The 27,169-nt window shown below is 38.4% G+C and overlaps 12 protein-coding genes across 12 annotated transcripts; 4 read left to right on the top strand and 8 right to left on the bottom strand.

The window, feature by feature from the left end:
- Window positions 1–1,743: 1,743 nt before the first annotated feature.
- Window positions 1,744–3,123, top strand: GAT1 (Gat1p; the record flags this gene model as incomplete). The annotated part of the gene is made up of 1 exon (XM_448553.1): window positions 1,744–3,123. The coding sequence occupies one exon, from the start codon at window positions 1,744–1,746 to the stop codon at window positions 3,121–3,123; it is 1,380 nt and encodes a 459-aa protein (XP_448553.1).
- A 538-nt stretch (window positions 3,124–3,661) lies between these two features.
- SHE2 (She2p) lies at window positions 3,662–4,396 on the bottom strand (the record flags this gene model as incomplete). The annotated part of the gene is made up of 1 exon (XM_448552.1): window positions 3,662–4,396. One exon carries the CDS (start codon window positions 4,394–4,396, stop codon window positions 3,662–3,664), a length of 735 nt encoding a protein of 244 aa, XP_448552.1.
- Window positions 4,397–4,858: 462 nt separating this feature from the next.
- Window positions 4,859–8,617, bottom strand: MYO3 (myosin family protein; the record flags this gene model as incomplete). Its single annotated transcript, XM_448551.1, has 1 exon — window positions 4,859–8,617. The coding sequence occupies one exon, from the start codon at window positions 8,615–8,617 to the stop codon at window positions 4,859–4,861; it is 3,759 nt and encodes a 1,252-aa protein (XP_448551.1).
- Window positions 8,618–9,168: 551 nt separating this feature from the next.
- On the bottom strand, window positions 9,169–10,140 carry PMU3 (phosphoglycerate mutase family protein; the record flags this gene model as incomplete). The annotated part of the gene is made up of 1 exon (XM_448550.1): window positions 9,169–10,140. One exon carries the CDS (start codon window positions 10,138–10,140, stop codon window positions 9,169–9,171), a length of 972 nt encoding a protein of 323 aa, XP_448550.1.
- A 1,485-nt stretch (window positions 10,141–11,625) lies between these two features.
- PMU2 (phosphoglycerate mutase family protein) lies at window positions 11,626–12,597 on the bottom strand (the record flags this gene model as incomplete). The annotated part of the gene is made up of 1 exon (XM_448549.1): window positions 11,626–12,597. The coding sequence occupies one exon, from the start codon at window positions 12,595–12,597 to the stop codon at window positions 11,626–11,628; it is 972 nt and encodes a 323-aa protein (XP_448549.1).
- Window positions 12,598–13,663: 1,066 nt separating this feature from the next.
- On the bottom strand, window positions 13,664–14,641 carry PMU1 (the record flags this gene model as incomplete). Its single annotated transcript, XM_448548.1, has 1 exon — window positions 13,664–14,641. The coding sequence occupies one exon, from the start codon at window positions 14,639–14,641 to the stop codon at window positions 13,664–13,666; it is 978 nt and encodes a 325-aa protein (XP_448548.1).
- Window positions 14,642–14,806: 165 nt separating this feature from the next.
- Window positions 14,807–15,448, bottom strand: GVI51_K07359 (uncharacterized protein; the record flags this gene model as incomplete). Its single annotated transcript, XM_448547.2, has 1 exon — window positions 14,807–15,448. The coding sequence occupies one exon, from the start codon at window positions 15,446–15,448 to the stop codon at window positions 14,807–14,809; it is 642 nt and encodes a 213-aa protein (XP_448547.2).
- Window positions 15,449–15,631: 183 nt separating this feature from the next.
- Window positions 15,632–17,335, top strand: PGM1 (the record flags this gene model as incomplete). The annotated part of the gene is made up of 1 exon (XM_448546.1): window positions 15,632–17,335. One exon carries the CDS (start codon window positions 15,632–15,634, stop codon window positions 17,333–17,335), a length of 1,704 nt encoding a protein of 567 aa, XP_448546.1.
- Window positions 17,336–18,517: 1,182 nt separating this feature from the next.
- Window positions 18,518–20,632, top strand: GVI51_K07315 (serine/threonine-protein kinase; the record flags this gene model as incomplete). Its single annotated transcript, XM_448545.1, has 1 exon — window positions 18,518–20,632. The coding sequence occupies one exon, from the start codon at window positions 18,518–18,520 to the stop codon at window positions 20,630–20,632; it is 2,115 nt and encodes a 704-aa protein (XP_448545.1).
- Window positions 20,633–21,548: 916 nt separating this feature from the next.
- Window positions 21,549–22,472, top strand: YHM2 (Yhm2p; the record flags this gene model as incomplete). Its single annotated transcript, XM_448544.1, has 1 exon — window positions 21,549–22,472. One exon carries the CDS (start codon window positions 21,549–21,551, stop codon window positions 22,470–22,472), a length of 924 nt encoding a protein of 307 aa, XP_448544.1.
- A 374-nt stretch (window positions 22,473–22,846) lies between these two features.
- RPL20A (60S ribosomal protein eL20) lies at window positions 22,847–23,374 on the bottom strand (the record flags this gene model as incomplete). The annotated part of the gene is made up of 1 exon (XM_448543.1): window positions 22,847–23,374. One exon carries the CDS (start codon window positions 23,372–23,374, stop codon window positions 22,847–22,849), a length of 528 nt encoding a protein of 175 aa, XP_448543.1.
- Window positions 23,375–25,375: 2,001 nt separating this feature from the next.
- Window positions 25,376–26,719, bottom strand: ZRC1 (Zn(2+) transporter ZRC1; the record flags this gene model as incomplete). Its single annotated transcript, XM_448542.1, has 1 exon — window positions 25,376–26,719. One exon carries the CDS (start codon window positions 26,717–26,719, stop codon window positions 25,376–25,378), a length of 1,344 nt encoding a protein of 447 aa, XP_448542.1.
- Window positions 26,720–27,169: the final 450 nt, after the last annotated feature.

The raw sequence follows: 27,169 nt of genomic DNA, 5'->3' as shown, positions 1-27,169 counted from the left end.
AAAGATTTGAATATTTGTAAGAAATTACCAATAAATGGGATACAAAGAGCATTGAGGGCAACAATTCTAGGTTTGTCAAGGTTCTTTACTTTGTCCTTATCTTTTGTACTTTAGTGTAGATTGCTGGACAAAAGTCTTTTTGGTATGTTAGTTTTCCGACAGACTGACAAGAAATTAAACAAAAATAACATATACAATTGGGTCCTGGTACATAGCATTTTTGTAGTGTAGACCAGGTTTCCTGCTATGTTTCTCGGCATGTTGGGGTTCCTTATTTATTATGCACAAGATGCTTGAAGACGTATTCCGTTAGGAAACAAAGACCAAATTTGTCCAGAAGAACAAAGTCAATGAGAAGAGTCAGATCGGGCTAACTGTTCCATGCTTTTCAGTTATAATGCACCTCTGTTCCTGCGGACTGCCCCTACTTCATTAGATCTCACTGGATGTTGAACCCTTGGTACGTAAGAAAACTATAAATCGAAAGAAAACTGCAAAAACTGGAATTTTTCACAGAAGGAACAATATAGGATTAAAAAAAAAAGGGTAGGCTCCCCCCACCACCACAGAAAACACAGCACAGTGGCGATCGAGAAGTTAACTATTCCGTTTTTTTTGTGTTGTACTTGCGCACTCTGATAATGTGATTGTTTCCTTGAAGAAACAACAGTACAAAGTTTGAGTATTATTAAAGAAGCTTTTTTCTATTTCCCCTTCTCTTCTTGTATTATATAACTTCCCATATTATGACTCAAAAAACCCTGAAGGAGAGCTTTGCTTGAAGAATAAAGAAGACTGGAATAGCACTAGGAACTTTCTCCCTTCCGGCTTTTCTAAAGGGAAAGATATTTCTCGTAATTTTGATCTGTTCTTCTAGAAATTGACATTTGAGTCGTAATCAAACCCCACTCGTTGTTTCTTTTTTTTCTGTTGAGGGTGCTCTTGTTCCATAAGCTTTCTCTATGTTCTGTGGAAGGTGCTTTGTAGCCCTTCAAATTTGTATCTGTTTTCATGGAAGCATTCTTTTCTTTTTGTCGAGCCACATCCCAGCAACGACAAGTGCAAGTGGGTTATAATCTTTTCGACATAAGAAGTAGTATTAGTTAGTATTCTCAACTGCTGAAATAAACTAGTCAAATGAATAACGCAAGCAGAAAAACTGTATTCAGTATGTAGCTAATACTGACTTTGACATTCATTTCGAAATCCTTGCTCCCATGTTCTAAAAAATCTAGAAAACTAGAAACTTATTTCTTAGATATATAAATGTAACAGGTTTATGACGGTGCGTTGATATGCGTTCCTCGGTTTCGCTACCATAGTTTCCACATTTTGTTTAGTAATTCATTGTTATTTTCAAATTTATATATATTTTATGATAATCTAGTTTATAATTTATTTTCTGTCTTAGCAATTTCAGGAAAATTAGAAACAAAATCCTCTAACGGTATTAAAAAAATAATAAAGATAATAATAAAAGGATTATTATAACATAATTATTATTCTTCAAGATAAAAGAAAAAATATCTCACACACGCAGTTAAGAGATAAATTTAAAACTTACAAAAATATAATCCATTCTGAAAAAAGCTATTATATATTTAACGTTTATCATTTATTCGAGGTAACAAAAAAAAAAAAAATACTAGAAATCATTCAAGATAAGTTCCAATCTTTACTCTAAAAAATTTCATTTAAATTGCAATAAAAAATTTTAATAATTAGTCCACTCTCCTAGCTATAATGATGTATGACATTAGTGCTACATCCCAGTTCAAACAGAGCGCGCTTTATAAGCACAATAAACAAATGTCTGACCAAATTAAATTTGACTTCAATAACTTTCAATTTAAAAATAACCAACAATTACAAAATAGAGATCTAATGAACGACCATTACGATAATACCTTTGCCAATAAAACCAGTATGCAAACCTCTTTTGTTGGTCATGCTTTTAATCCATCATTCCAATTCGATACTATTGACTTTGATGACAAAGGCACCTTTTTCGATATTAATAAAGCTCAAAACCCAAAGAATAGGATTCTGGCTATGCTGGAAAACGAATCTAGATCTAATACTGCTACTATTGATTCTAATTTTCAGGCTGGGGTTTCTAACTCGCTTAATATTGATTTATTAGATGACCCTTTCAAGGTGGATGAACAGATTACTCGTAGTGATGACATCTTCCCTAACTTACCATTCCCATTTTCAACAGAGGACTCAAATATAATTACTCCTTCATTTGAAAGCAGGAGTACTTCTAATGACTCTAATTTTGAAATTGTCGATGTCACAACACCGGTCGTAAGCCGTAGCAGCAATTTTAGCAACGCAGATAATATCCCGATGCCAAAGGAGTTTGATATAAAGCATTTGCATCCAACTATTCCACCTAAAACCAAAGAGCCAACTTCTAAAAGACAAATTAAGGTCAAGAAAGAAAAAACTCCTGTATGTGTGGAAACTGCAAAACCATCAGATGCCGATAACAATAAAGAGGACTTGATATGTACAAATTGCGGCACAACCAACACGCCACTCTGGAGGAAAGATATCGATAGAAAGCCTTTATGTAATGCTTGTGGTTTATTCTTTAAGCTTCATGGAGTGATGAGGCCCTTATCTCTCAAAACAGATGTAATAAAGAAGAGGAAAAGAACTGCAAAAATAAAAACTAACCGCCATGTAACAGGCAAAATAAATCTTAGAGATAGGAAGAGAAAGAGTAATCCCTCCAAAAAAGACAATAAAAAATCCATCACCAAACGTCAGCAGCCGTCTAATAGCAAGAGCTCAATTGGTAGCAAAAGTACAGCATTGTTTAAATCTGACAAATGCAGTAGTTCTGGTTGTAACGAAACAGCTGATTTGACAACTCCTGGTAGTGAATCAACTAGTGTCAGTAGCACTGAGACTATCTTTGATAATTCACAATCTATAAGTCTCTCAAGTTCATCTACAGATCTGAAAGATAGCAACCATGGGTTTTTGCCATCAAATTGGTCTGATTTTCAGTCCTCAGATGGCGATCTTCCAAATTTCTCTGTTGATTTCGAATTTGGTGTGGTTGATGATCATAATTCGATTTATCCATTACCTGTGTTTCAGTATGAGTAACGCTCTTCTTTGATCGAAATAAATACTGGGTAATGGTAATCGCATTAGACTAATAACAGAACACACAAAAAGCATACTGAATTCCACGATTGATTCCATAGGTAATATTGACTACTTGAGTAATATCAAATAGTAACGGAGAAACTATATTCCAACTATCGTGATTACTCTTTTGTTAATATTTTATCAGGACCATACTCTTGAAATGTCTTTGACTCACGTCATTAAATGAATAATCATCTACCGGAGATGTTATTATATGGGTTTTGAAATGCTCACTACATATAGTTGCCTATAATATTCTTTTACCCCCCATCCCTCTGTTAGGTTCACTTATATCAACATAAACCTTAAATCATATATTTATTCTATAAATAACGCTATATTAAGACGATACGAAGACCAGTTTAATTGAGTCATTAAAATCATTATGGATGATTCGAGGTTGTAGTCTATCAGATTATTTATACCAGCTATACAACATTTTAAACAAAGAATGACCCACAAGGCATATTCAACTAAAACAAATGTTAGTATTCTAGCTTCTATTTTTACCAAACTTCTTATACCAATCATCGGCCACTTTTTCAAAACGTTCGCCCAGAATTGCAAGTTTCCCATTCAAAACGTCAAGCCATTGTAGAGTTAGTGTTTCGTATTCTTGTGAGTCCTTGACAGGTAAAACTTCTTGAAGGAAAATATTATCTGTCTCTTCTGCATAAGACTGGTCTTCTTCGGCACACCTCAGTGAAAATTGCACGACTTCAATATCTAGTAATGGGTCATCAATAGAAAGAGATTCAATTGACCATTGAGTAAATTTTACAAAATGGTTGTATGTGTCTTCAACAGTATCAGTTATGTCTTCCGGAAATACCAAATCAAAGTTTAATGTCTTGGCTATCAACTCTTTCTGTAGAGGCTTTAAAAGAAAATAATTTAAAAGATCAATTGTCTCCAAACACTTAACCAAATAAGATGCGAATGTTTGAATATTGAGAGCCAGTTCAGGTTCCTCTCCTTCATATGTAGTCTGCAGTTGTGCCAAATCAGTGGAAAGCAATGTATCATTGAAAAACCGCAGCTTCTTGACTATTTTTATCATTATAGACCTTTCATTTTTCAAACTAGTCACTCTGCGCAGATAATTGATATACTTGTTTAAAATATGAATATTTGCAGATAAATACGCTGAAAAAACAGATGATATTTTTGTTAGAGCATCGACAATACCATCAGTGGCAACAATATAGGGCTGTTCTTCTCTAGACATTATCGACTGATTTTGTTTAGGATATACCTAATTATGCTTTGATCTTCAAAACTAAGTGAGTTGCGATTTAGTATATTCAATTGGTTACGCAGCAAATGGAAATGAGATGGTTCCTAACAAGCAAAATGCAAACGTAATAACTAAAATTATAGCAGTTAATCACAAAGTTTCTTATTTATTATTTTGTATGATAATGTATATGTCTCTTTTCTTAATCGAGATGTTATTATGAGTTCTTGCATCATTGATTTGGCAAATCCAAAAATTTGAAAAATACCAAAACAAAGGGACCCTATTTCGCGTGAAAAATTCTGCACATTAACAAATAGAAAATGACGTATTTCTTTTCAGCATTAACACACACATATAACGATGAAGGTGACAAGATATTAGGTCCTATACATTGTATTACTAACTGAAATACATAAAAAACAAGTTGATATTGAATAGCCTCTATTATATTTACCAATCGTCATCATCATCCTCTTCGCGAGAAATATCCTCTTCACTTTCCGATCTTAGCTTATTGGCCCTTGCAGCCAATACAGAAGCCAAATTAGCACCAAGATCAGTATTTGATGGCCCCTGGTTGGTGTGTGTCTCTGGTTCATTAATGGAAGTGGTGTTATCTTCCTGTATTTTCATTGTATTCATATCTTGATGCTGAGCAGATGGATCTGTCACATTTCCATTATATTTGACAATGTAGGATGTTGGAACCCAGCCTTCCTTTGAGTTATCTAACGTACTTGCCAAAGACCATCCACTAGGATCACTTTTAGACACGTAAATTATGTCCCCCTTTTGTAAGGGCAGTTCTGATGGGTTACCAGAACCAGGAAAGTCATAAGCGGCTTGATAACTATCAGTTTGACTGCTTTGGGGTATGTTTTCTGGTAAACTATAGTTTTGCTTCTCCTCAGTTTGAATAATCGCATTCTTTTCTTGGGTTACATCATCTTTGACACTTGTTTTGGAGACAGAAACTGTATCCTGTGTCCGTTTAGTCACACTAGCCTTTGGAGCGCTATAAACTTTTGAGTTTGAAATAGTCTTACTGGTGTTTCTGACAGGTGAGCTTACAGGAGGTTTACGAGTTTTTGTTATGGGCTTAGATTTACTAGGAGATTTTTGTTCAGTAGATGTAGGTGACCTAATACCTTTAGGATGGTATGCTGCTTGAGCAGCAGAAGCGGCCAACGAAGATGTTGGCAGGGCTTGAGGTGTTCTCTTAGTTCCCACCTTCTTTTTCATTGTTTTGTGTTTTGCTTCCATTAAGTTTCCGTACATATCTTCATTATTGAAAGCAGGTCTGTTTTCTGCAGTAGAGTCGGGTGGGTTACCATGGCGGACTAAAATTGTCCCATTTCTATACAAATCATGGTATTTTGGAGCAGAATCGCTGTATTGGCTTTTCACGACAAAAAGTTTCTTAGGCCCCCTCAAATATTCAATAGTAGATGAAACTTTAACATGGATACGTGGATTCAATTGTGTTAAACGCGTAATAAGCTCCGTTTTAAATGGCAGATTGATTAATGGATCTGGTTTTGGCGAATCCATCAAATTTACAGCCATCCAATCATCCTGTAAATTTGTCACACTAATCGATCTAATCTTACCCAGGTCAATTCTGTAGTCCGTAATATACTTCATTGCATTACGGGCTTTGGTATGCCCAACTATCCAGAGTGATGTAGGTGTGAGGATGAAGGTCTTTCTTAGCCGTTGTGATGCTCCCCCATACATTGCATGTAAGGAATTACCATGTGAAGAGAATAGTACTCTTTCTGTGATATTGGCCTGACGTTTGATGTATGAGCCCCTAGTTTTCGATTCGTTACACGACAAATAATCACCATAAAAACCCCTCAATCCTAACAAAGACATGTTTCTTCTTTCCTTCTTGCCGCCATAAACCTTATCACCAGCATTGCGTAATTCGTCATTACGGAACGTGCTAACACCCGATTTTCCTCTAATTGCATTCTGAATTCTAATTGCTGCATCAATCCTTTTTTGTAGATATCTTCTCCATGCTCGCTGAATTCTGGCTGCCATATTGTACCAATACTTGTCCCTCATATTCTCTAAAGCAAAGAGAGTTTCTGGATGCTTAATAAAAATTTGTGTTACACCAATTTCATATTCAGTTGTTGGGATAGAAGCATCTTGAAGAATTAATTTTACTGCATCCAGGGTTTCACCATCCCAAACATAATCTCCAGCATATGAGCATTGAGGAGAAAGCAAATAGAACCTCTCAACAAACTTTTCAAACACTTGTCTATGTGCAAAACCGGCTCTTCTTATTCTAACATTTTCTTTTAATCCTAAATACTTTATTTGATGCAATACCCGTTGATCATCATAGATTGTCGAAGATTTAGTATCATTAGGTTTAATAGTTCTGATGTATGATGGTTGTGCTTTTGACAAAGTTTCAACAAGCTCATTGGCACTTTTGATTATTTTATCTCCCGAAGTTGGTGGACGTCTCCTAGAATCTGTTTGAGGCTGATCCGGAAAGATTTCCCTCACAAACGAGTTTGAGGTGGTTGACAATAATTCAACTAAGTCTTTTTGTAACTGATCCTTATTTTTGTCTGTAATGCCAAAGATGTCGTATGTGACATCTCCCGCGTAGTGTTTAACCACAAATTTGTTTTGTCTTAACTCAAAATGTGGATTTGTAGTAAAGAGATTCAGTCTTTGTGCAAAAGCCTGATCTGCTGCATCAGAATCTGCATGAGCCGTAGCAATTGCATCATTCATAGCAGCAAATATCCCTGGCGGCCTTTTTGCCTCAATCAGATCACAAACAATTTTATTATCGAAATACTCAATAGGTGTCCAATGAATTTGTTCTTTTTTGTATGTGTCTTGTTCACTTTTCAGTGTCAATTGAATAAAAATCTGCTGTAGCTTCTCATTGACATAATTGATACATATCTGTTCAAAGGAGTTATGCTCAAATATTTCAAACCCATAAATATCTAGAATGCCGATAGACTTATCAGCACCAGGAAAGGCCTGAAGAGAGTTATTCACCCTTTCTACGATCCACTCAAAGAGATTATTATATATAGCCTTTGCCAAAGCATCTCTTACAGCTGTAGCTTGAATGATATTCAATGGGGAATGATAGGTAGAGCCTCTCTTAGCACCGTGTGTTGTTTCAATAATCCTTTCGATTAAAGCTTTTATCAACAACTCTTCCTGAACTTCTAATAAATATGCAACAAATGTTGTAACCGATTTATCACGTATCTCTGCATTACCTGCCTCGTTTTCTACAAACGAGATATTACCGATCCACAAAATTGCTGCTAAAGCTCTAAATATTTGATCTTGTTCCGATTTCGTAAGACCAATCGTTCTCATAGCGTTTAAAGTTTCATTAAATTCTTCTACATCATCCATATTTTCGACAGCAGTACATTGCGATGCCGATGTGTAAATATACTGCTCTGGTTGTTGAACACCGAAAAGTTGCCTATACTCTTCGGGTGCTCCCTTTGTAAATTGATAAAAAATATGAAAATTTCTTTCATTCTTGATTTGACCAACAACCCTTTGTTTCTCTAATAGGTAGTTTGTAATATGTCCGGCACATGGCTGGAAATGTGCATCAAATTTAATCTCTAAATATTTACCGTGCCTAGACGAATTGTTGTTTCTCAACGTCTTAGCACAACCAAAAGATTCAAGAAGAGGATTCGTTGCTAAAACCATATCTTTAATCTTACTGATCGATTCGGAATGAGTGGAAGAAGTAGCTGCAATATATTGCATAATTCTCTTAGCAGCTTCTGTCTTACCAGCCCCTGATTCACCAGATATAATAACACATTGGTTTTCATTGTATGATTTTAGGTTATAGTACATGTTCTCAGCAATAGCAAATACATGTGGAGGCGCTTCTAACCTATTCTTGCCTTGATAGGATTTCATAGTGTCGTCGGTGTAGATCCCAAGGTCCCTGAAGGGGTTAACACTAATCAGGACATACCCAATATAAGTGTAGATAATACCATGCTCAAACCTCTTCTTCAGGTTATCATTGATGGATTCATCAGAAATCTTGGATAATAATGTCAAGTCAGAAACACCGACCTCTTTCTTCCTTGACGAGTCATACGATGCTTTTTTGATCTTAGCTCCTTTCTTTACTGGAGCTTGGCCAGCTTTAGACCGTACCACTCTCTTAATAATAGCCATCGCACACTGAAACTCCAAAGTATGGCGAACTTATAATAAAATATTATCTATTGTGTGTATATCCTTTATAACCGATGACTTTGGTGCCCCTATAAATTCAAAATATAAGCCAATATTGTCAAAAAAAATATAACCGGACAAAATCGCTAAACAAACTCTTATGGTATTATATAATGTACTGTTGACAAACAGGAAATAACAAAAAGTGTATTTTATTCCAAAATATATACAATTTAATATAGCTCATTTTTATAAAATCGATAATACTTTCAGTTTCTATAGTTAATTAGTATGAGGGAATTAGATGTCTCAAGCTGTCAATTGAAAGGATTTCCGTAAGTTGGATTTCTTCATTCTGATAGATCAGTGAAATCAACGTACAACCCCGAGACTAAAGAACAAATTACGTCATCTGCATAAATTTGAAAAGAGAACAATGGGTAGACGTATGTGTTTTATGCAGTGAACTTTTAGCGAATGGATGAACAAAGAAACATAGACCCGGCTACCAATGTAGACGGTGATCCTATTTGATATAGATGATCGGAGTTTTAAGATACTACGAGAATTGATTGATCATCCGCAGGTTTTTTGGTTGTTTCCACCACTGTGTAAATTACTTTGCCCGTTTGCAAACCGACTAATGCTGGGTGTTTTATATTTCTCAGGATACTTTCAATGACATCAGAGTGAACTGTCAATGAAAGAACTCTATCAGTGGCATTAACACTGGAGAAAACCTCACGTAATCCTACTTTGATTCTTCTATCCAATTCAGGATAGGTTTCCAAATGTTCTGGTTGCCATAATTGATCTTTTTCTGCATAGTCATCTGGATAATCAAAATGAACAGTAACATCGCTGGTGTTATATTTGTGATCCTGGTATTCTGCTAGAGCCTGTGAATGATCTACACGTTCGTTTGACTTATCTATACCAAGGGTTTCTCTTAAATACTCAATGACTTTGACATGAACAGTGGAATTTGCTGGCTTGTGCTTAGCAAATATTGGTTCCCACTCTCTGATGCATGTGTCTAGGCATCGTCTTAATGGTGAAACGAAAAACTTATCTGGTAAGCGTTGCAGACCGTCAGTCAAGTTTGTCAAATATGTTTGGCCAGCCTCTAGGGCTTGTTTCTTACCTAATGGTGTCAATTCAGAATCAAACCAATTACCGTACTGGTCACCGTCTAACCTTGCCCAATAATCATACCAAGCCTTTTCACCATACCTATCATACCCGATATTATGATAACCCTGGCCGTGTCTAGCCAGAATAACCAGCTTGTACGAATGAGTTTCGGTATCATTTGGGATGGCTTGGTACATCTGTTGCCAATTGCTAAATCTATCATCTAATGCCAAAAAGTCAAAGATGGTAGCATTGATTTTGGTGTCAGGAGTGTCCTGGACAGTGTACCCTTTGAAATATCCAGGCAATGCCCTGAAGTCCAAATCCTGGGCTGTGTTGTCAGGATTCCAGTCCAAATTTAGCAACAATAGCAATTTATGAAGGATCATTGTAACGAGAGTGGATATATATTTGATATATCTGATGACAGTTGGTATTTGATTTCTACAATAACATTTAGTCTAAGAACAATGCTAAGGATGATATATGATAATAGTGCCTTTTTATATGTTTGAAGAGGGCTTGTTGACTATTATCCTTAAGGAAATATTAATGCCTTATTAGGATCCTGGGTTCAATGCGTTTATAGTTGAAATATAGAGATGTTCACAAAGGAAAGAATTGTTAACAAGTATCGTTGTACGTCTCTTAAATATGGATGCTTCTCTTAATTAGACGGCAATCCAAATATTTAACAAACCGCTGAGAATCATTAAAGACTTTTTAACGGTTTATTTACGGCTAAAAAGACTATTGATACCTAGTAAGAGTAATAAAAAAGTTTACGGCTCTAGTTATGGTAAAGGACATTTATAGAGAGTTCGCATCAATCAGCTATAAAAAAGGCTTATCGAAATAGTAGGCGAGAGAAATAATTCACACATATTTTATTTCTTGAAAAAGTGGCAGATTTTTCAGTTATTGATATGTATTAAGCCATTATCTATTCTGTTACCATAATAGTAACGTATTGCGACCACATTAAATTGCGACCGACCGGGTGCACAACGAATTTTAAAAACGGCAAAATTAATATGTCGGAACAATGGACAATAACGAAAAAGGGAGATTTACTAACATACCCATTGATCAACATTATCACAACTCCTGATCTCAAATTTCCAACGTTTTATCTTTGAACTGATGATTACGAAAAACAATAATTGCAACTTATCGTCAATTCAGTTATAAATTACTTCGATCACTCTAATAGAACCTCCATTCAGACAAAATAGAGCAATACACCAGTTCTGAAGGCTCATATAGGATTGATATTTTCATGCGTTTTCCTTAACTAGGCCTTTTATCATCGACTTACCTGAGTGCACATACTAGAGCCTCATGTAAACGTTGTAACAGCGTCAGGCCCATTTTAAATTTCCAATCGTACCAATAGAGAGTATGCTTAAAGGCCTGTGTTAGTATTTACAACTACTTGTTTTAGACTGCCCGATTACTGTTACGCATTGCACTATAATTTGGGAAGCCTGGATAAGTTTTATGGGCGTCCAACGGAACCAAAATCAAGGTTTTTTTTGATTTTTCTTTAATAAAATATCAATTTGAATGAGATACATACACTACATATTGCACTACTTAGAGTGATCAAAATTTGGAATTTAGCTTTCCATTAATTTCAGAAGGCAAGAATCGTATCTTGAACTGTTGAGGTAGATGTTCGCAATAATGTTTTTCTCAAATCCAAAGCAATGAAGGAAATTTGCGTGCAATGGATAAGTGTTGTAAATATAAGAACAAAAGGAACGGCATACAGAATTAGTACCTAGCGAAAGTGTTGTTACAAGGAGAGGTATAATGAGCAACTGGCTGTTTAATGATCGTATTTCATTTTTATCATTTGGGTATCCGTTATATTAGGATACTACGATGACCGATTGGTCATCAGCTGGAACTTTTGATACATCGATCACAGTGTAAACTAGTTTTCCAGTTTCCAGGTCATCAATAGTAGGATGTTTAATATTTCTTAGAATACTTTCAATGACATCGTGGTGAGCTGTCAAGGAAATTACTTTATCAGTAGTGTTGACACTGGAGAACATTTCACGTAGCCCAATTTTTGTTCTTCTATCAATTTCATCATTAGTTTCCAAATGATTTGGTTGCCATAGTTGGTCCCTTTCTGAGTAATCCTCAGGATAATCAAAATGAACAGTAACATCACTGGTATTATATCTATGATTTTGGTACTCTGCAAGTGCTTGAGAATGAACCACACGTTCATTAGATGTGTCTATTCCAAGAGTTTCTCTCATATATTCGAGTACCTTAACATGAACAGTAGAATTTGCTGGCTTGTGCTTAGCAAATATTGGTTCCCACTCTCTGATGCATGTGTCTAGGCATCGTCTTAATGGTGAAACGAAAAACTTATCTGGTAAGCGTTGCAGACCATCAGTCATATTTGTCAGGTAAGTATTGCCGGTTTCTAGAGCTTGTTTCTTACCCAAAGGCGTCAGTTCTGCATCAAACCAATTACCATCTTGGTCACCATTCAATCTGGACCAATAATCATACCAAGCCTTCTCACCATATTTGTCATAGGCAACATTGTGATAACCCTGGCCGTGTCTGGCCAGAATGACCAGCTTGTATGAATGAGTTTCGGTATCATTTGGGATGGATTGATATAATTGTTGCCAATTGCTAAATCTATCATCAAACTGCAAGAAATCAATTGCAGTAGCATTAATTTTGGAATCTGGAGTATCCTGGACAGTGTACCCTTTAAAATATCCTGGCATTGCTGTGAACTCCAAATCCTTAGCTGTGTTGTCAGGATTCCAGTCCAAATTTAGCAACAATAGCAATTTATGAAGGATCATTGTAACGAGAGTGGATATTTATTTGATATATGGGATGATAGTTATAATTTGATATCTAAGTTATCATTTAATCTGAGAACAATGCTAAGGATGATATATGATAATTGTGCCTTTTTATATGTTTGAAGAGGGATTTTTGGCTATTATTCCTATCGCAAAATAATCGTGTTATCTAGAAGTGTATCTCGATTGCATTGATATAATAATTTCTAGTAATTAAAAAGAGCACATGGGTGTTTCAATCCATAGATAAGTAATGTTCTGCAATATATGTGGTGCAATTTCACACCAACCAATGATAACGCAGAATTTCTATCGCACGAACCGCTTACAATCACTAAATATTTACATTTATTCTTACAACAGTGATTATCTTACATATAGCTGTACTGTTAAAATTCCATGTAAATGGCTCATTCCATTAGGCCATACATTATTGTTTATGCATGTCAAGAAAGTAATTGAGTATTTGCTTATCGAGCAAGAAAAATCAAGTTATCCCACGAGCAGTCAAATAAGAACCTTTTGACAATCTCAGCTATACGTGAGAGTAACAAATTGAGGCTAGGAGCATGCATCGACATATTCAAAAAGAGTGCATAGAATTCAACAAAAAAATTTGTGATAGGATAACAGTTGCAATCGATTGGGTACAGGGTAAAGAACAAAATGTTAAAAAGTTAATTTACAATTAATTTAATTTGATTATTTAAAATACATGGAGGAGGCATACACGGGGCGGAGAAATGAGATATTTAATTAAAAAGTAAAGATACTGAGCTTAGATGCTTAGTGTTTCTCTTAGATATTAGTTTTTGTTTTCCCCTTTTTTGATCTTAGTATGATGTTAAAGATAACAGAGCAAATAAAAAATGTACACCTGGTTATTCGTTGATAAATGAACTAAATGATAAAAAAAAACAATAATTGAAAATAGTATAATATGTATAAGCAAATACAACGGCATACAGAGTCAAATATTAGCGACATAAGGTATCAAAACATAGAGAGCGATTATAAAAATAAGCGATCATGTCAATTCGATCAGTAGAATTCCGGGCATTCTTTATGACACAACAAGCATTGGTTGATCATCTGTAGGCGCCTTAGATAGCTCTACCACAGCATATACAAGTTTCCCCGTTTGCAAGTGGTCTATAGCTGGGTGTTTTATGTTTCTCAGCACACTGGCGATAACACCGGAATGGCATGTCAATGATATCACCTTGTCCGTAGTATTGACACTTGAGAACATCTCACGCAACCCTATTCTTGTTCTTCTATCCATTTCTGCTTTAGTCTCTCTATGGTCGGGATACCATAGCTGATCCTTCTCCGAGTAATTACCAGGGTAGTCGAAATGGACAGTGACATCACTGTTGTTATACCTGTGGTCCTGGTATTCTGACAAAGCCTGGGAGTGGCTTACACGTTCATCACACGTGTGCACACCTAAAGTTTCCCTCAAGTACTCGATGACTTTTACGTTGACAGTTGCATTTGAAGGCCTATGGGTGGAGAACACCGGCTCCCATTCTCTGATGTAGGTATCAAGACAGCGTCTCATTGGTGAGACGAAAAACTTATGTGGTAGTAGTTGGAGGCCGTCAGTCAGGTTAGTCAGGTAAGTTTGGCCGGCCTCCAGGGCCTGTTTCTTCCCCAACGGCGTCAGCTCGGCGTCCAGCCAGCTGCCGTACTGGTCGCCCTCGAGTTTCGACCAATACTCGTTCCAGGCTTTCTCGCCGTACCGGGCCTCCGCGGCGTTGTGGTAGCCCTCGCCGTGTCTGGCCAGCACGAGAAGCTTATAGGAATGGGTGTCCGTATCCTTGGGAATGGCCTGGTACAGCTGTTTCCAAGTGGTGAACTGGTCGTCAAACGCCAGGAAGTCAAGCTCTGTGGCATTATGCCTGGTCTCGGGCGTGTCCCTAGCGGAGTACCCTTTGAAGTACCCAGGCAACGCTCTTACGTCCAAGTCCTGCACTGTCATCTCGACTTCGCGATTCCAGTCCAGGTTCAGCAACAGAAGCAGTCTATGTAGGATCATTTAGAGGTTAAGCATGGTTTTAGATGGGGATGTTACGCGTGTGTCCCCTTGGTTAAAGAATACCCTTTGCTTTTATACAAATATAGTCTCTAAGCTCATCGCATCGAGCCATCGAGCCATCGGGCCATCAAGAATTTGGAAATGATCAGTGTGATCCGCAGTTATTCACCCCACTTCCCCCTCCATTGTACGGTAGTTTCTTAAAGAACTAGGGAGGCACATACGTTGCAGTTCTGAACCCACATGCTTGTTGCTAGTTGCTAGCACAAATGGAAATAGTAACCACGTGTTATATCCCAAAACACGAGAAGACATTGAAATAGCTATGCACGTACTTATAATGTGATGTAACGTATAATGCAACACACTGTGTTTTGTGAAGTTGGTGGGGGGCCCACACCGTTGTATTAGAAGCACCCGTAGGGATTGGAGAGCAAGCAATCGAGAAAGATCGAGGTTTACATAATACGTGCGGGGTGCGACTGTTACTGTGTAGAGGGACCAAAGGCAGAGTGTCAAGGGGGGGGGGGAGCCCTCGAGTTTGTAAGGGGAAGTTTTTCGCGGAAGGCGATGAGTGGAGGGGCAGGGGCAGGGGGGAGAGAAGGAGAAGGAGAAGGAGAGAAGGAGAGAAGGAGAGAAGGAGCAGGAATTGGCGGTAAACCTGGAGGGAGAGGGCAGGGGGGCAACAGAGGGATGGCGGAGGGAATGGGGGTGGGGGGTGGAGGGGAGTGACTGCACAAGAAGGGGGGGAAGGGAGACTAGAAGGCTGTAGAGTGCGGGCGCTATTACTGAGTGAATCACTTCCATTGTTTACCCCCCTTGATTCACTCATCCAATTCAAACTGAAAAAAAAAAAAAAACATATTTAAACAACAACCCTGGTAAAAAGAAAATTTTTTCTTCTGACTTAAACAAGTGATAGGAGTAATAGAAGTGTTATACATAGACACATTAACAAATAAATAAGAAAGAAAAACTAGTACGGAAAGGATGCAAGTTGAAACAGTGCCAACGAAGCCATATCAAGACCAGAAGCCAGGTACTTCTGGTTTGAGAAAGAAAACTAAAGTTTTCATGGAGGAGCCTAACTACACTGAGAACTTCATACAGGCGATCATGGATGCTATTCCAGAAGGAGCCAAGGATGCTGTTCTTGTGGTTGGTGGTGATGGTCGTTTCTACAACGATGTCATCATGCAGAAGATTGCGGCTATTGGTGCTGCCAATGGTGTGCGTAAGTTGATCATTGGTCAGAACGGGCTGCTGTCTACTCCAGCTGCATCTCATGTTATCAGATCCTATGCCGAGAAGTGTACCGGTGGTATTATCTTGACCGCGTCTCATAACCCTGGTGGTCCAGAGAATGACTTGGGTATCAAGTACAACTTGGCCAACGGTGGCCCAGCACCTGAGCCGGTGACCAACAAGATGTGGGAAGTCTCCAAGCAATTGACCCATTACAAGATAATCAAGGATTTCCCACAAGTCGATTTCTCCAAGATTGGTAAGGACCAGCAATACGGTCCTTTGCTAGTGGATATCATCGACACAACAGAGGATTACGTGAAGTTCATGAAAGAGATCTTCGACTTCAAATTGATCAAGGAATTTATTCACAAGCAAAGAGAAGCCAAGAACTGGAAACTGCTTTTTGACTCCTTGAACGGTATTACCGGTCCATACGGTAAGGCCATCTTCGTCGATGAATTTGACCTACCAGCTGATGAAGTACTACAAAACTGGCACCCACAACCGGACTTCGGTGGTCTGCACCCTGATCCAAATTTGACCTACGCTCACACTTTGGTCGAGAGAGTCGACCGTGAGAAGATTGAGTTTGGTGCCGCCTCAGATGGTGACGGTGACAGAAACATGATCTACGGTGCTGGCCCAGCTTTCGTCTCTCCTGGTGACTCTGTTGCCATCATTGCTGAGTACGCTAAGGAAATTCCATACTTCCAAAAGCAAGGTATCTACGGTCTAGCCCGTTCTTTCCCAACTTCTGGTGCCATTGACCGTGTCGCCAAGGCTCAAGGCTTGAACTGTTACGAAGTGCCAACTGGCTGGAAGTTCTTCTGTGCTTTATTCGATGCTAAGAAGCTGTCCATCTGTGGTGAAGAATCCTTCGGTACTGGTTCCAACCACATCAGAGAAAAGGATGGTGTGTGGGCCATCTGTGCTTGGTTGAACATCCTTGCACTTTACAACAAGCACAACCCAGAGAAGGAAGCCTCTATTAAGACCATCCAAGAAGAATTCTGGGCCAAGTACGGCCGTACTTTCTTCACTCGTTACGACTACGAAGGTATCACTACTGAAAAGGCTAACAAAGTTGTGGATTTGCTAGACAAGTTTGTCAATGATCCAAAATCCAAGAACGCTCCATTCCCAGGCGACGAGTCCTTAACTGTCTCCGACTGTGGTGACTTCTCTTACACAGACCTAGACGGTTCTGTATCAGACCACCAAGGCCTGTTCGTCAAGCTATCCAATGGTGCCAGATTCGTACTAAGATTGTCAGGAACAGGTTCCGCAGGTGCTACCATCAGACTATACATCGAAGAATACAGTGACGACAAGTCTACCTACACACAATCTGCAGACCAATACTTGCAAAAGATGATAAAGTCTGTCACTTCATTCCTAAACTTCAAGGAATTGATCGGTACCGATGAGCCAACAGTCCGTACCTGAGTGCATTTAATTTTTTTTCGTATCTATATCCCTCCAACAAAGAAAAAAAGCCCTCAATCCCCTTCCCCCCCCTTATAAGGAATCATCCTTTTCTATTGTAAAAAATATTATACATAATATAAATAATTCGATAAACATTTACTATGTTATAGTGTCCCTTATGCTTGTACTTTTGTTTGTTTTTTTCTTATTCCAACCCACAGTCTATTATAGCAACACGCCGATATGTGTGTCCTGTGCCTTCCCACACAAGACATCCCCCTTTTTCCACTAGTAGTAAGTCAATTCAAGGTGTCAGGGTGTGAGGACGTTCCAAATTCAGATGAACAGCCCTTAGACTTGGGGGGGAATGAGCTCTCTTGTGCCCCGTGTTTGCTACACAATGGGACATAGTAAAGGACCTGAGGGCTGGCTATTGTATAGGAGAGGAATATTCAAGAATCAAAAATCCCGTAATTGTCCGCGTTTTTCCTCGTTTCTTGTCTGGTACACAGAATGCCTGGAGGGACCATCTTTGTGTATTAGTCGGTTTTTGGCTTGCGAAGCACGTCCCCACGATGGTTACTGTGACTTCCATCTCCATTTTGTGCTTTCTGTCGTCGGGATCTAGCTTCTAGCTTTGCCCTTCTGGTACTACGACTGGTTTACTGACAGCACAAGTGATCCAGCACTTGAGAATATATGTAAGGGGACGCTCCACAGGATATTCTAAGCATGGGAGCTGCATGTGTGTATTCTATTAACTATGGAAGCTTTTTCTCTTGTCACTTAATACAATCCACTCTCAGAAATGTCCGCGTCTTGGGCGGTCTTTGCCAACCACCCCAACCCCCTTCCTTCTTTTCCCGATTAGGAAAATGGAATCACACAATCTTAAATTAGTTCAGCGATTCTGCGTACAATACACAGGGGGGGGGGGGGGGGAGAGAGAGACCAGGGAGAAGGTGCTTTCATGGTTCCTGCGTGCACTCTCTCACTGCCAGGAAAAAGGAACGAAAATAGCTGCGACAATAACAAATAGCTCACCTGCTGGGCCCATCGCTAATAAACAATGGCCTGTCGGTAATATTGGCAGCCTCGAGGGGTTTTTCTCTAATTCCTAGTATATAACAAACTCTTGGAAAACAGGACGAAGACCAACACTCGAAACCAAGGATCCCCTAACAGCGCGCAATTGGTAAGATGTACGGTTGGAAGCTGCACAGGTTTAAGTTCGGTAGAGGTAAAGACGATGACAGTAGAAAGAAGAAGATGATAATAAGCTCTTCGCAGAGCTCGCTGAATAGCGCGGATACGGCCGCGGGTGACTCGATATTTAGCAGGCCTTCCGTCGAGAGGAGAGACACAGTTACAGCGGCGAATGGTTCTATAGCACCTGTGCGTGTGTCGCAGGATTCTTACATGTCCTATTTCAAAGAGAGCAACGAGAACATGTCCAAGTTCGATTTGCCATCCTGGTTGCGCTCGCACAAGGACAGCTTCTCGCCATTTAACAGCAGCTCAAACTCGAGTTCTAATCTCGGAAGCAACAGAGACAGCTCGATGACGGATGTCACGGAGCTGCTTAACGACACAGCATTCAAGAGCACCCCGTTCGATAGAATTGATGAGAATATGCACTCCGGCCTGCTCACAGTGAAAGTTTACTCCGGAAGTAACTTCACCATGCCTGTGCCAATCACTTCAGACCAAGGCATATTGCATAACCTTCTGAACTCCTCAATCTCAAGCTTAGAAGGCGATAACAACACTTACGCGGAAATGGAACAGCTTATAACACAACTCTCGCAGGTGCATCTGGCTAACCAAACCTCAGAAGAGCAGCTTATATCTAATGCATTCTCATCTACATTCATCCCAGCAGTCATTAAAGTCCCGGGACATGACGACTACCCACTGATATACATGACAGTAGAATACGACAACACAATGGCCACAATATACCCTGAAGGTGGCACGATATCAAAGCCCGTTTTCAATAAGATATCCACTTTTGACGTGACTCGCAAACTGCCCTTCCTTAAGTGTAGTGTATTCATAAAAATTCCATCAGCCCTACTACCTTCAATGAGATGGCAACAAGAGGCTGCACTAGCTGACCCGAACATGAGATCTATTCTAGAAACTATACATGCTGGCAAAGAAATATTCTTAGATTCGTTTACTTTACCGGTAGTGCTGGATATGAACTCAGCTTCAAACTTCAGATTATTCAATCATCAATGGATTAATCTCAAACAGGGGCTCGGGACCATCAACCTGACCGTTGACTTCAAACCCTCATATAGCAAACCAGTTGGTATTGATGACTTTGAACTGTTAACTGTATTGGGGAAAGGTTCATATGGTAAAGTGATGCAGGTAAGAAAAAAGGATACACAAAAGATTTATGCATTAAAAGCTATCAGGAAATCATATATTGTGGCGAAATCAGAAGTCATCCATACATTAGCAGAGAGAACAATCCTAGCACGAGTGGAATGTCCTTTTATTGTGCCATTGAAATTTACCTTTCAAACGCCAGAAAAGCTTTATTTAGTACTTGCATGTATAAATGGCGGTGAATTATTCCATCATTTACAAAGAGAAGGTATTTTTGATATTTCTAGGGCTAGGTTTTATGCATCAGAACTTCTTCTTGCGTTAGACTCGTTGCATAAAATGGATGTGGTTTATCGTGATTTGAAACCTGAGAATATCCTGCTTGATTCACAAGGTCATATTGCGCTTTGTGATTTTGGTTTATGTAAGTTGAATATGAAAGATAATGAGAAGACTTCAACATTTTGTGGTACACCTGAATATCTCGCACCTGAGGTACTTTTAGGGAAAGGATATACCAAAGTCGTAGACTGGTGGACCTTAGGTGTTTTGCTTTATGAGATGTTAACAGGTTTACCTCCTTACTACGACGAAAATGTAAGCGAAATGTACAAGAAAATACTAAAAAGCCCACTGATATTTCCGGATGGTATGGATCCTGACGCTAAGGACTTATTGAAAAGGCTCCTGAATCGTGATCCTAATAGAAGATTAGGTGCCAATGGTGCCGATGAGATTAAAAACCATAAATTCTTTAATGACTTAATCTGGGATAGCATATGGAATAAAGAATATCTTCCACCTTTTAGACCAGACGTGCAAAACGCAAATGATACTAGCAATTTTGATAATGAGTTTACGAAACAAAAGCCAGTTGATAGTGTTATCGATGAATACTTAAGTGAAAGTGTTCAGAATCAATTTAAAGGATGGTCTTATTTGGGTTCCGAACAACTAGGAAGCTCGATGGCCTGAACCAATTAGTGCATAATATACAATACTTACCTATTGTTATAACGAACTCTATCGTACTATGTTTAATGAATTTTACGACAAGCAACTTTAGCATTATTTATTTCTATTTTCGTTTACATTTATAGTCTGGCACTTAAATAATACTTCGATGACATATTCAAATCCATAACAACTTCAGCATGTAGAGAACAGGTCGACTATGTGAACTGGGTTCAATATCTCGTTTTAGCCACGATCAAGAATGTATCACAGTGAAGATAAGCTTCAACAATGGGGGCAGTGGGCTATTCCGTCATAATCATCCTGTTCGATAGATTAATTTTGAGATCGATACTGTGGGATAAAGTGGGATCGTGTCACGAAATTTCTGAATTTTCGGATTGTACCGTCTTACTAGTGCTCTAATTCCTCTTCGAATTTTATTACTTAGGTGAATTTCCCATTGGAATTTGTTTGATCAAGTTTCCAGTTAGATGACTTGAAATTTCTAAATTGGCCTTTACAGCTGTTTTTTTGAGCAAATGAACGCTGTGACTTTGATCAAAGTTCCGGTCTTTTAGTCCAGCAGTGATTTATCAGTGGAAATTGATAGATTTGTAAAAAATGGTCATCACGTAAAAGTGTGTTTATTACTCTTGCGTTTCTTTCCATCCTTGTAGTTGTACATATCCGAAGTGGGTCAGGTATATAAATTCAATTGCTGTTTTGCAAACTTGTTAGTTAGATTTTGTTTTCATTACTATTCTTTGTACTTCATTTATGATATTTGCAAAAAGACGTTGCAACGTTACAATTATAATCACAACACAGTCTTTGAGCCTTCATAAAGCTTGTTACCCAATTTTCCTATTCGCCAGTTAATTAAACTTCGAACAAACCATAATATTCTTTTTATATACATTGCAAAATAGGAACCATGGCTCAAACAATAGAAAAGAAACCTGTTTCATTCTCTAATATACTGCTGGGTGCTGGGTTGAACTTGTCGGAGGTCACAACTCTTGGCCAACCATTAGAAGTGGTTAAGACCACTATGGCTGCTCACAGAGAATTCAATTTCTTACAAGCTACAAAGCATGTATGGTCTCGTGGTGGTATATTCGGTTTTTACCAAGGGCTAATTCCATGGGCTTGGATCGAAGCCTCCACTAAAGGTGCCGTGCTTTTATTTGTTTCTGCTGAGGCTGAATACAGATTCAAGGTGCTAGGGCTCAATAACTTTGGTGCTGGTATCATGGGTGGTATCACTGGTGGTGTCACTCAAGCTTATTTAACCATGGGGTTCTGTACCTGTATGAAGACTGTGGAGATCACAAGACAAAAGGCCGCTAATGTTCCAGGTGTTATTCCTCAATCATCATGGCAAGTGTTCAAGTCCATCTATAAGAAGGAAGGTATTAGAGGTATCAATAAAGGTGTAAATGCCGTTGCTATTAGACAAATGACTAACTGGGGTTCCCGTTTTGGTCTATCGAGATTAGTTGAAGATGGTATCAGAAAACTCACTGGTAAAACTGGAAAAGATGATAAGCTAACTGCTCTTGAAAAGATCATGGCAAGTGCCATTGGTGGTGGTTTGAGTGCATGGAATCAGCCAATCGAGGTTATTAGAGTAGAAATGCAATCTAAGAAAGAAGATCCAAATAGACCTAAAAACCTAACTGTTGGTAAGACTTTCAAGTATATCTACCAAAGTAACGGTCTTAAGGGTTTGTACCGTGGTGTCACACCTAGAGTTGGTCTAGGTATCTGGCAAACTGTCTTCATGGTTGGTTTCGGTGACATGGCCAGAGAATTTGTTGCTAAACTAACTGGTGAAAAGCCAGCTGCAAAGCACTGATGGTCTCTTTTAAATAGGAATGGAACTTTTAGATGCATTTGTATATTAGCATACAAGTTACTGATAAATCTGCAAATTTTATGTAACATTTTCTGTACAATAGTAAAAACAAATAACAAGGAATCGAAATAAGCGCTATGCAATCAATTACCCTTGTAGCAGAAATTAAGTCTTAATGAATAAATGCTACATATATTATGTTAATAAACTATACAGCCTAATTGGAAAATAACATTCATGAAATGAGATCTTAATAGTGTATGTGATTAGATTATAAATTGAAATCTACGTATCTTTGTGTTTTGACTATACAGAGATTAGAAAAGTAATGTGAAATATTCTCGAAATCCTTTAATGTACCCAAACCAAACAGCTTAGTAGAAAGTAGATGGTCTCTTGTAAGCGAAGGTCTTGGTGGACTTTTGGACTCTGTGTGGCAATGGGAACTTCAAGTCCTTGCTCAAGAATTGCTTAACGTATTGTCTCTTGACATCAGCGGTCTTTTCGATTTCAGCAACCTTCAAGATGTGGATAGATCTAAATCTAGCTCTGTGTCTAGCAGCCATGTCTTGGTACAAGGTTTCGACGGCAGCAACTCTGGAAACATCTCTGATTTCCTTGTACATGTTGTGGGTACCAGATCTAGAGTCGTATCTAACCCAGACACCGAAGTTCTTGACCTTGGTTGGGTGAGCTTCGTGGATTTGGTTGATGGAAACAACTTCACCGGAAGCCTTCTTAACCTTGTGCAATTTTTGCAAGAAGTACCAGTAACGAGACTTGGCAACAACTTCATTTGGAGCAAAAATTCTCATTCTGAACAACTTTGGTTCAGGAACGGATTCAGTTGGCAAACGACGGCCAATAACTTGGTATTCTCTCAAGTGAGCCACTATTTTCATGATGTCAAACCTCTATTCTTTTGTTACTAACAAGTCAATGTCTCGAAGATTTTCTAGCTGTGACAATAAAACCAAAAGTATGATGTACCACAAATCTGCTTAACGTTGACCTCGGTTAAGTATTAAAAGAAGTTGAATATTGAATTAATATAGTTAGTAAATTTTGAACTTTTTTCACTCGTTTCTGATAATAAAGAAAACAAAATTTAACCCCAATAGTCAAGAATAATCATTTAAAATATTAAATTCACCAAGCCATATATTCCAATGAATGTACATCACAGATCATCTTTGAAAAACTTCCCAGATATTTCATACAGTCTAACCGCACATGCAAAAGCACGTCTGCTAATTTGTCAAATTGATTGATCAGGATGTATAACTTCTCATTAGCAAAATGCCTTCAACAGTGTATCAAGTAACATATGAGGAAAATGAACGATGAATCTTCTCCCACAACGAACTCTGTTCATATCAAACCTTATTCCATTAGTCTCAACCCATAATGAATATAATACATTTATCTATTTCCGATTAAATTAACCATGGTGAAGTTTCATTGTATATGCAAATATGTTCTAAATTTCCAGGCTATGCTCCCATTGGTGTCCAAATATTGTTCTCTATTATTATCTATTGTCTGGCGATTATAACGCCCATAGTATGTACTCACTTTTTCTCTGTTCTGCTTCCTTTGTGATGCACTAGATTATGAAAATACTAAAGTATAAACAGAAAAACCTCTATTATAAAGCACTATAAGAAAGTTAGCCGCAAGATGTAGATACTATGATGATGAAATTATCGATTATTTTTGTCAATAGTTACTAGGTTTTCCACTTTCGCAGCACTTAGTTAGCAGAAATTGTCTGTGCACACAATTCCTGGTAATCTGAACTAGGTGATGAGACTGCATCGCAAGCCCGACACTGTCTGTCTAGAATTCGCAACTCTAGAAGGAGATACTAGTGGACCCCCAGCATAGTCCAGGCAGGTAGGCCAGGAGGGAGGAACCACTCTGGCTAGGAACAGTTAGACCTGAACCAGTACCCTCTAGTGAATTGTAAAGATAGTCGTTATGGAAAGCCTGCTAGGCCAGCGAACCTAATTAGGCCGGCGGATTGATCGTATCCAAATTACAACCCTCCAACTGGGATGTGCTTGTTAGCTCATTAGGCTGAGCCCGAACTTGCCGGGGCGTAGCAAAGGGAAATATTGAGCGTAGCCTACTAGGAGGGCCTTGAGATAGGCTGGGGTGTTCAATGCAGTACTATTGTCCTGCTACACAGCCTTGATGGTAGAAAATCTCATCGGTGTCAGTGTGCTGAGACTAGACAGCTTTCCCTTGCGGGTTCATGCTTGTTCGCTCATCATGAATATCATCACTAAAACTGGCAAATGTCTTTCACCTTCATTATCGTAAGTAAAGAGTTGTACTAACTTTTTGATCTTAATATGGTGTTTGGGTGTTTAAAAAATTGCAGTCACAACTAATGACTTTTTGGGCCAGCTCGCTGAGTGGACGAAAAAAAAAACAGAAGCCGAAAATCCAAGTAAAGAAAGAGTGTTATGAGGTGATTCATTCCTTTTTTCTGAGGAACTGAATCAGGATGATTCAAAGACACGAGCGAGGTTCGTAAAATCGAAGCACTCACAATGCGCATACTAAGCAATTGATTAAAATGCATAGATCAGTAGTAGCTATCAATTAAAAAAAGTTGGTAGAAACTGTATATATTTTGACAATGATATTTTTGTATACAAAATAAATATCGTTATGAAAGTGATTTTTTATTTGAAATATGGAACTTACATAAATGTAAACGAATATGATAAAATGGAAGCGGGTTGATTATGTTCATGACTAATATAATGGTTAACATACCACATGAAGAGGGTATATGGATTTATCGTTGTTGAATGTAACTCCCCAAATATGTGATGATGATGATTATGGTCGTTCAAATTTTAAAACGGTAATATTCTCTTTCAGAATTTATTTTAATTGTCATCAGCAATAGCGTCTTCTGAAATATTAGATGCGCTCAGAGTGCCATATCTTGATGACTTCAAATGATCTGGATTTAGAGGCTCTGGTGGTAGTTCCTCAGAGCCACCGGCAATCATGGAGAACCTTCTACGTTCATCAGGGCTGACGTCGTCTCTAATGAATTCTGGTTGAACTGTAGCAGAGTTAATACCATGTTGGCGGAAAATTCTTCTGATCTTTCTGGCTGAGCTCTCAAACTTGTCAGCTGCACAGTCAATTTCAACATGGATAGATGCAATGTATATAGACTCGGTTAAGTTCCAGATATGGAAATCATGGACGGCCTTTACACCAGGAACTGCCAAAATTTCTCTTTGAACTTCATCTGCAGAAATTGTGGATGGAGTGGCTTGTAGTAGAATTCTTGAAGCTCTTCTTGATAATGGTAGAGCAGATGAGAAAATTATGGCCGTGATTAGAAGGGAAACAACTGGATCTGAGTAATGTCTCCAAGAATAATCTGTTTTCCAAATAAACAAAGCTGCAACAATAACACCGACATTACCTAGAGCATCACCAAGAACATGTAGAAACACACCGTGCATGTTCAATGACTTTTGGCTCTTTTTCTTGGCTTCAGCCTTCTTCTTGGCCGCTTCATCTGAATCAGCTAATAAGCTAGTGTTTTCGGTGGCAAGTCTTGTCATAGCGGTTTGAGTCAGAATATCACCGATGTTATTGTTATAGAAACCGTTTCCATCACTCTCAGTATCTTCTTCTTCTAATTCTTCATCAGATCTATGTGCTGGACAGTTTGGATCTAGGCCAGCGTTAATTTCTTCTTGGTGAGAATGATCATGGCCGTGGCTATGTCCGTGATCGTGGCCATGGCTTTCCCCTGCTTCAATATCAGAGCCTAGACCACCATGGGAGTGACCGTGGCCGTGGCCATCATCATGGAATAAAAATAGACCGACAATGTTAGAGGCCAGACCAGCGCAACCAACGATCAAAACTAATTTAGGATTCTGAATTTCTTGAACTTCAATCAATCTTTGTAATGCTTCAATGAAAATCGAGAAACACAGCGCAATCAGAAAGACAGCGTTAACCAATGCACCTAAAATTTCGGCTCTCTTCCAACCGTAAGTATACTTGGCATCAGGACCTCTATTCTTAGCGACACTAACAGCCCAAAGAGCAACCAGTAAAGAGAAAATATCATTTAGCATATGAAAAGAATCTGCAATTAGGGCCAATGAGTGAGACATATAACCAATAGTGATCTCGATAACGAAGAAAACTGTGTCCAGTGTCAACAGGGCACCAATCCTTATTTCCTTACCAGATAACATGTTATAATAGTGAAGGACTAACGGATTGTAGTAATGTGCTAAATATTTGAGTCTGGTTCCAGAAACGAATCAAGTGTAATGTTATCTATCGCTCAGAAGTATGTTCTTCTAGTAGACTTGATAAGTCAATTTGTTTATAATAATCGAGAATATTTCGTCTTCTTTGAGTTAAGAAAAGCGATGACTATTTTGCTTGTCTTCCAGCAGTGATAATGATCTCGAAATCCACTTCAAATATAGGAAATATGTTCCAGATATATACTGTTTATCTTTAGATCAACTGCTCTGAAGAATATAACAATGTTTTGTGCACAACTTTTTTTTTAAGACTGTGATGTGGATGCGTTACAGCTGTAGCTTTAGTTAGTGTCTCGGTATGATTTTTTTTTTTAAATTAGTAGAAATTCCCTTCAAAAAACGAGAAAATATAAAGCTCGCACCCGAAAAGTT

Source organism: Nakaseomyces glabratus, chromosome K, assembly GCF_010111755.1.
Source record: "Nakaseomyces glabratus chromosome K, complete sequence".
NCBI lineage: Eukaryota > Fungi > Ascomycota > Saccharomycetes > Saccharomycetales > Saccharomycetaceae > Nakaseomyces > Nakaseomyces glabratus.
The sequence above is the reverse complement of the archived record's forward strand: the minus strand, read 5'-3'. Positions and strand labels throughout refer to the sequence as shown.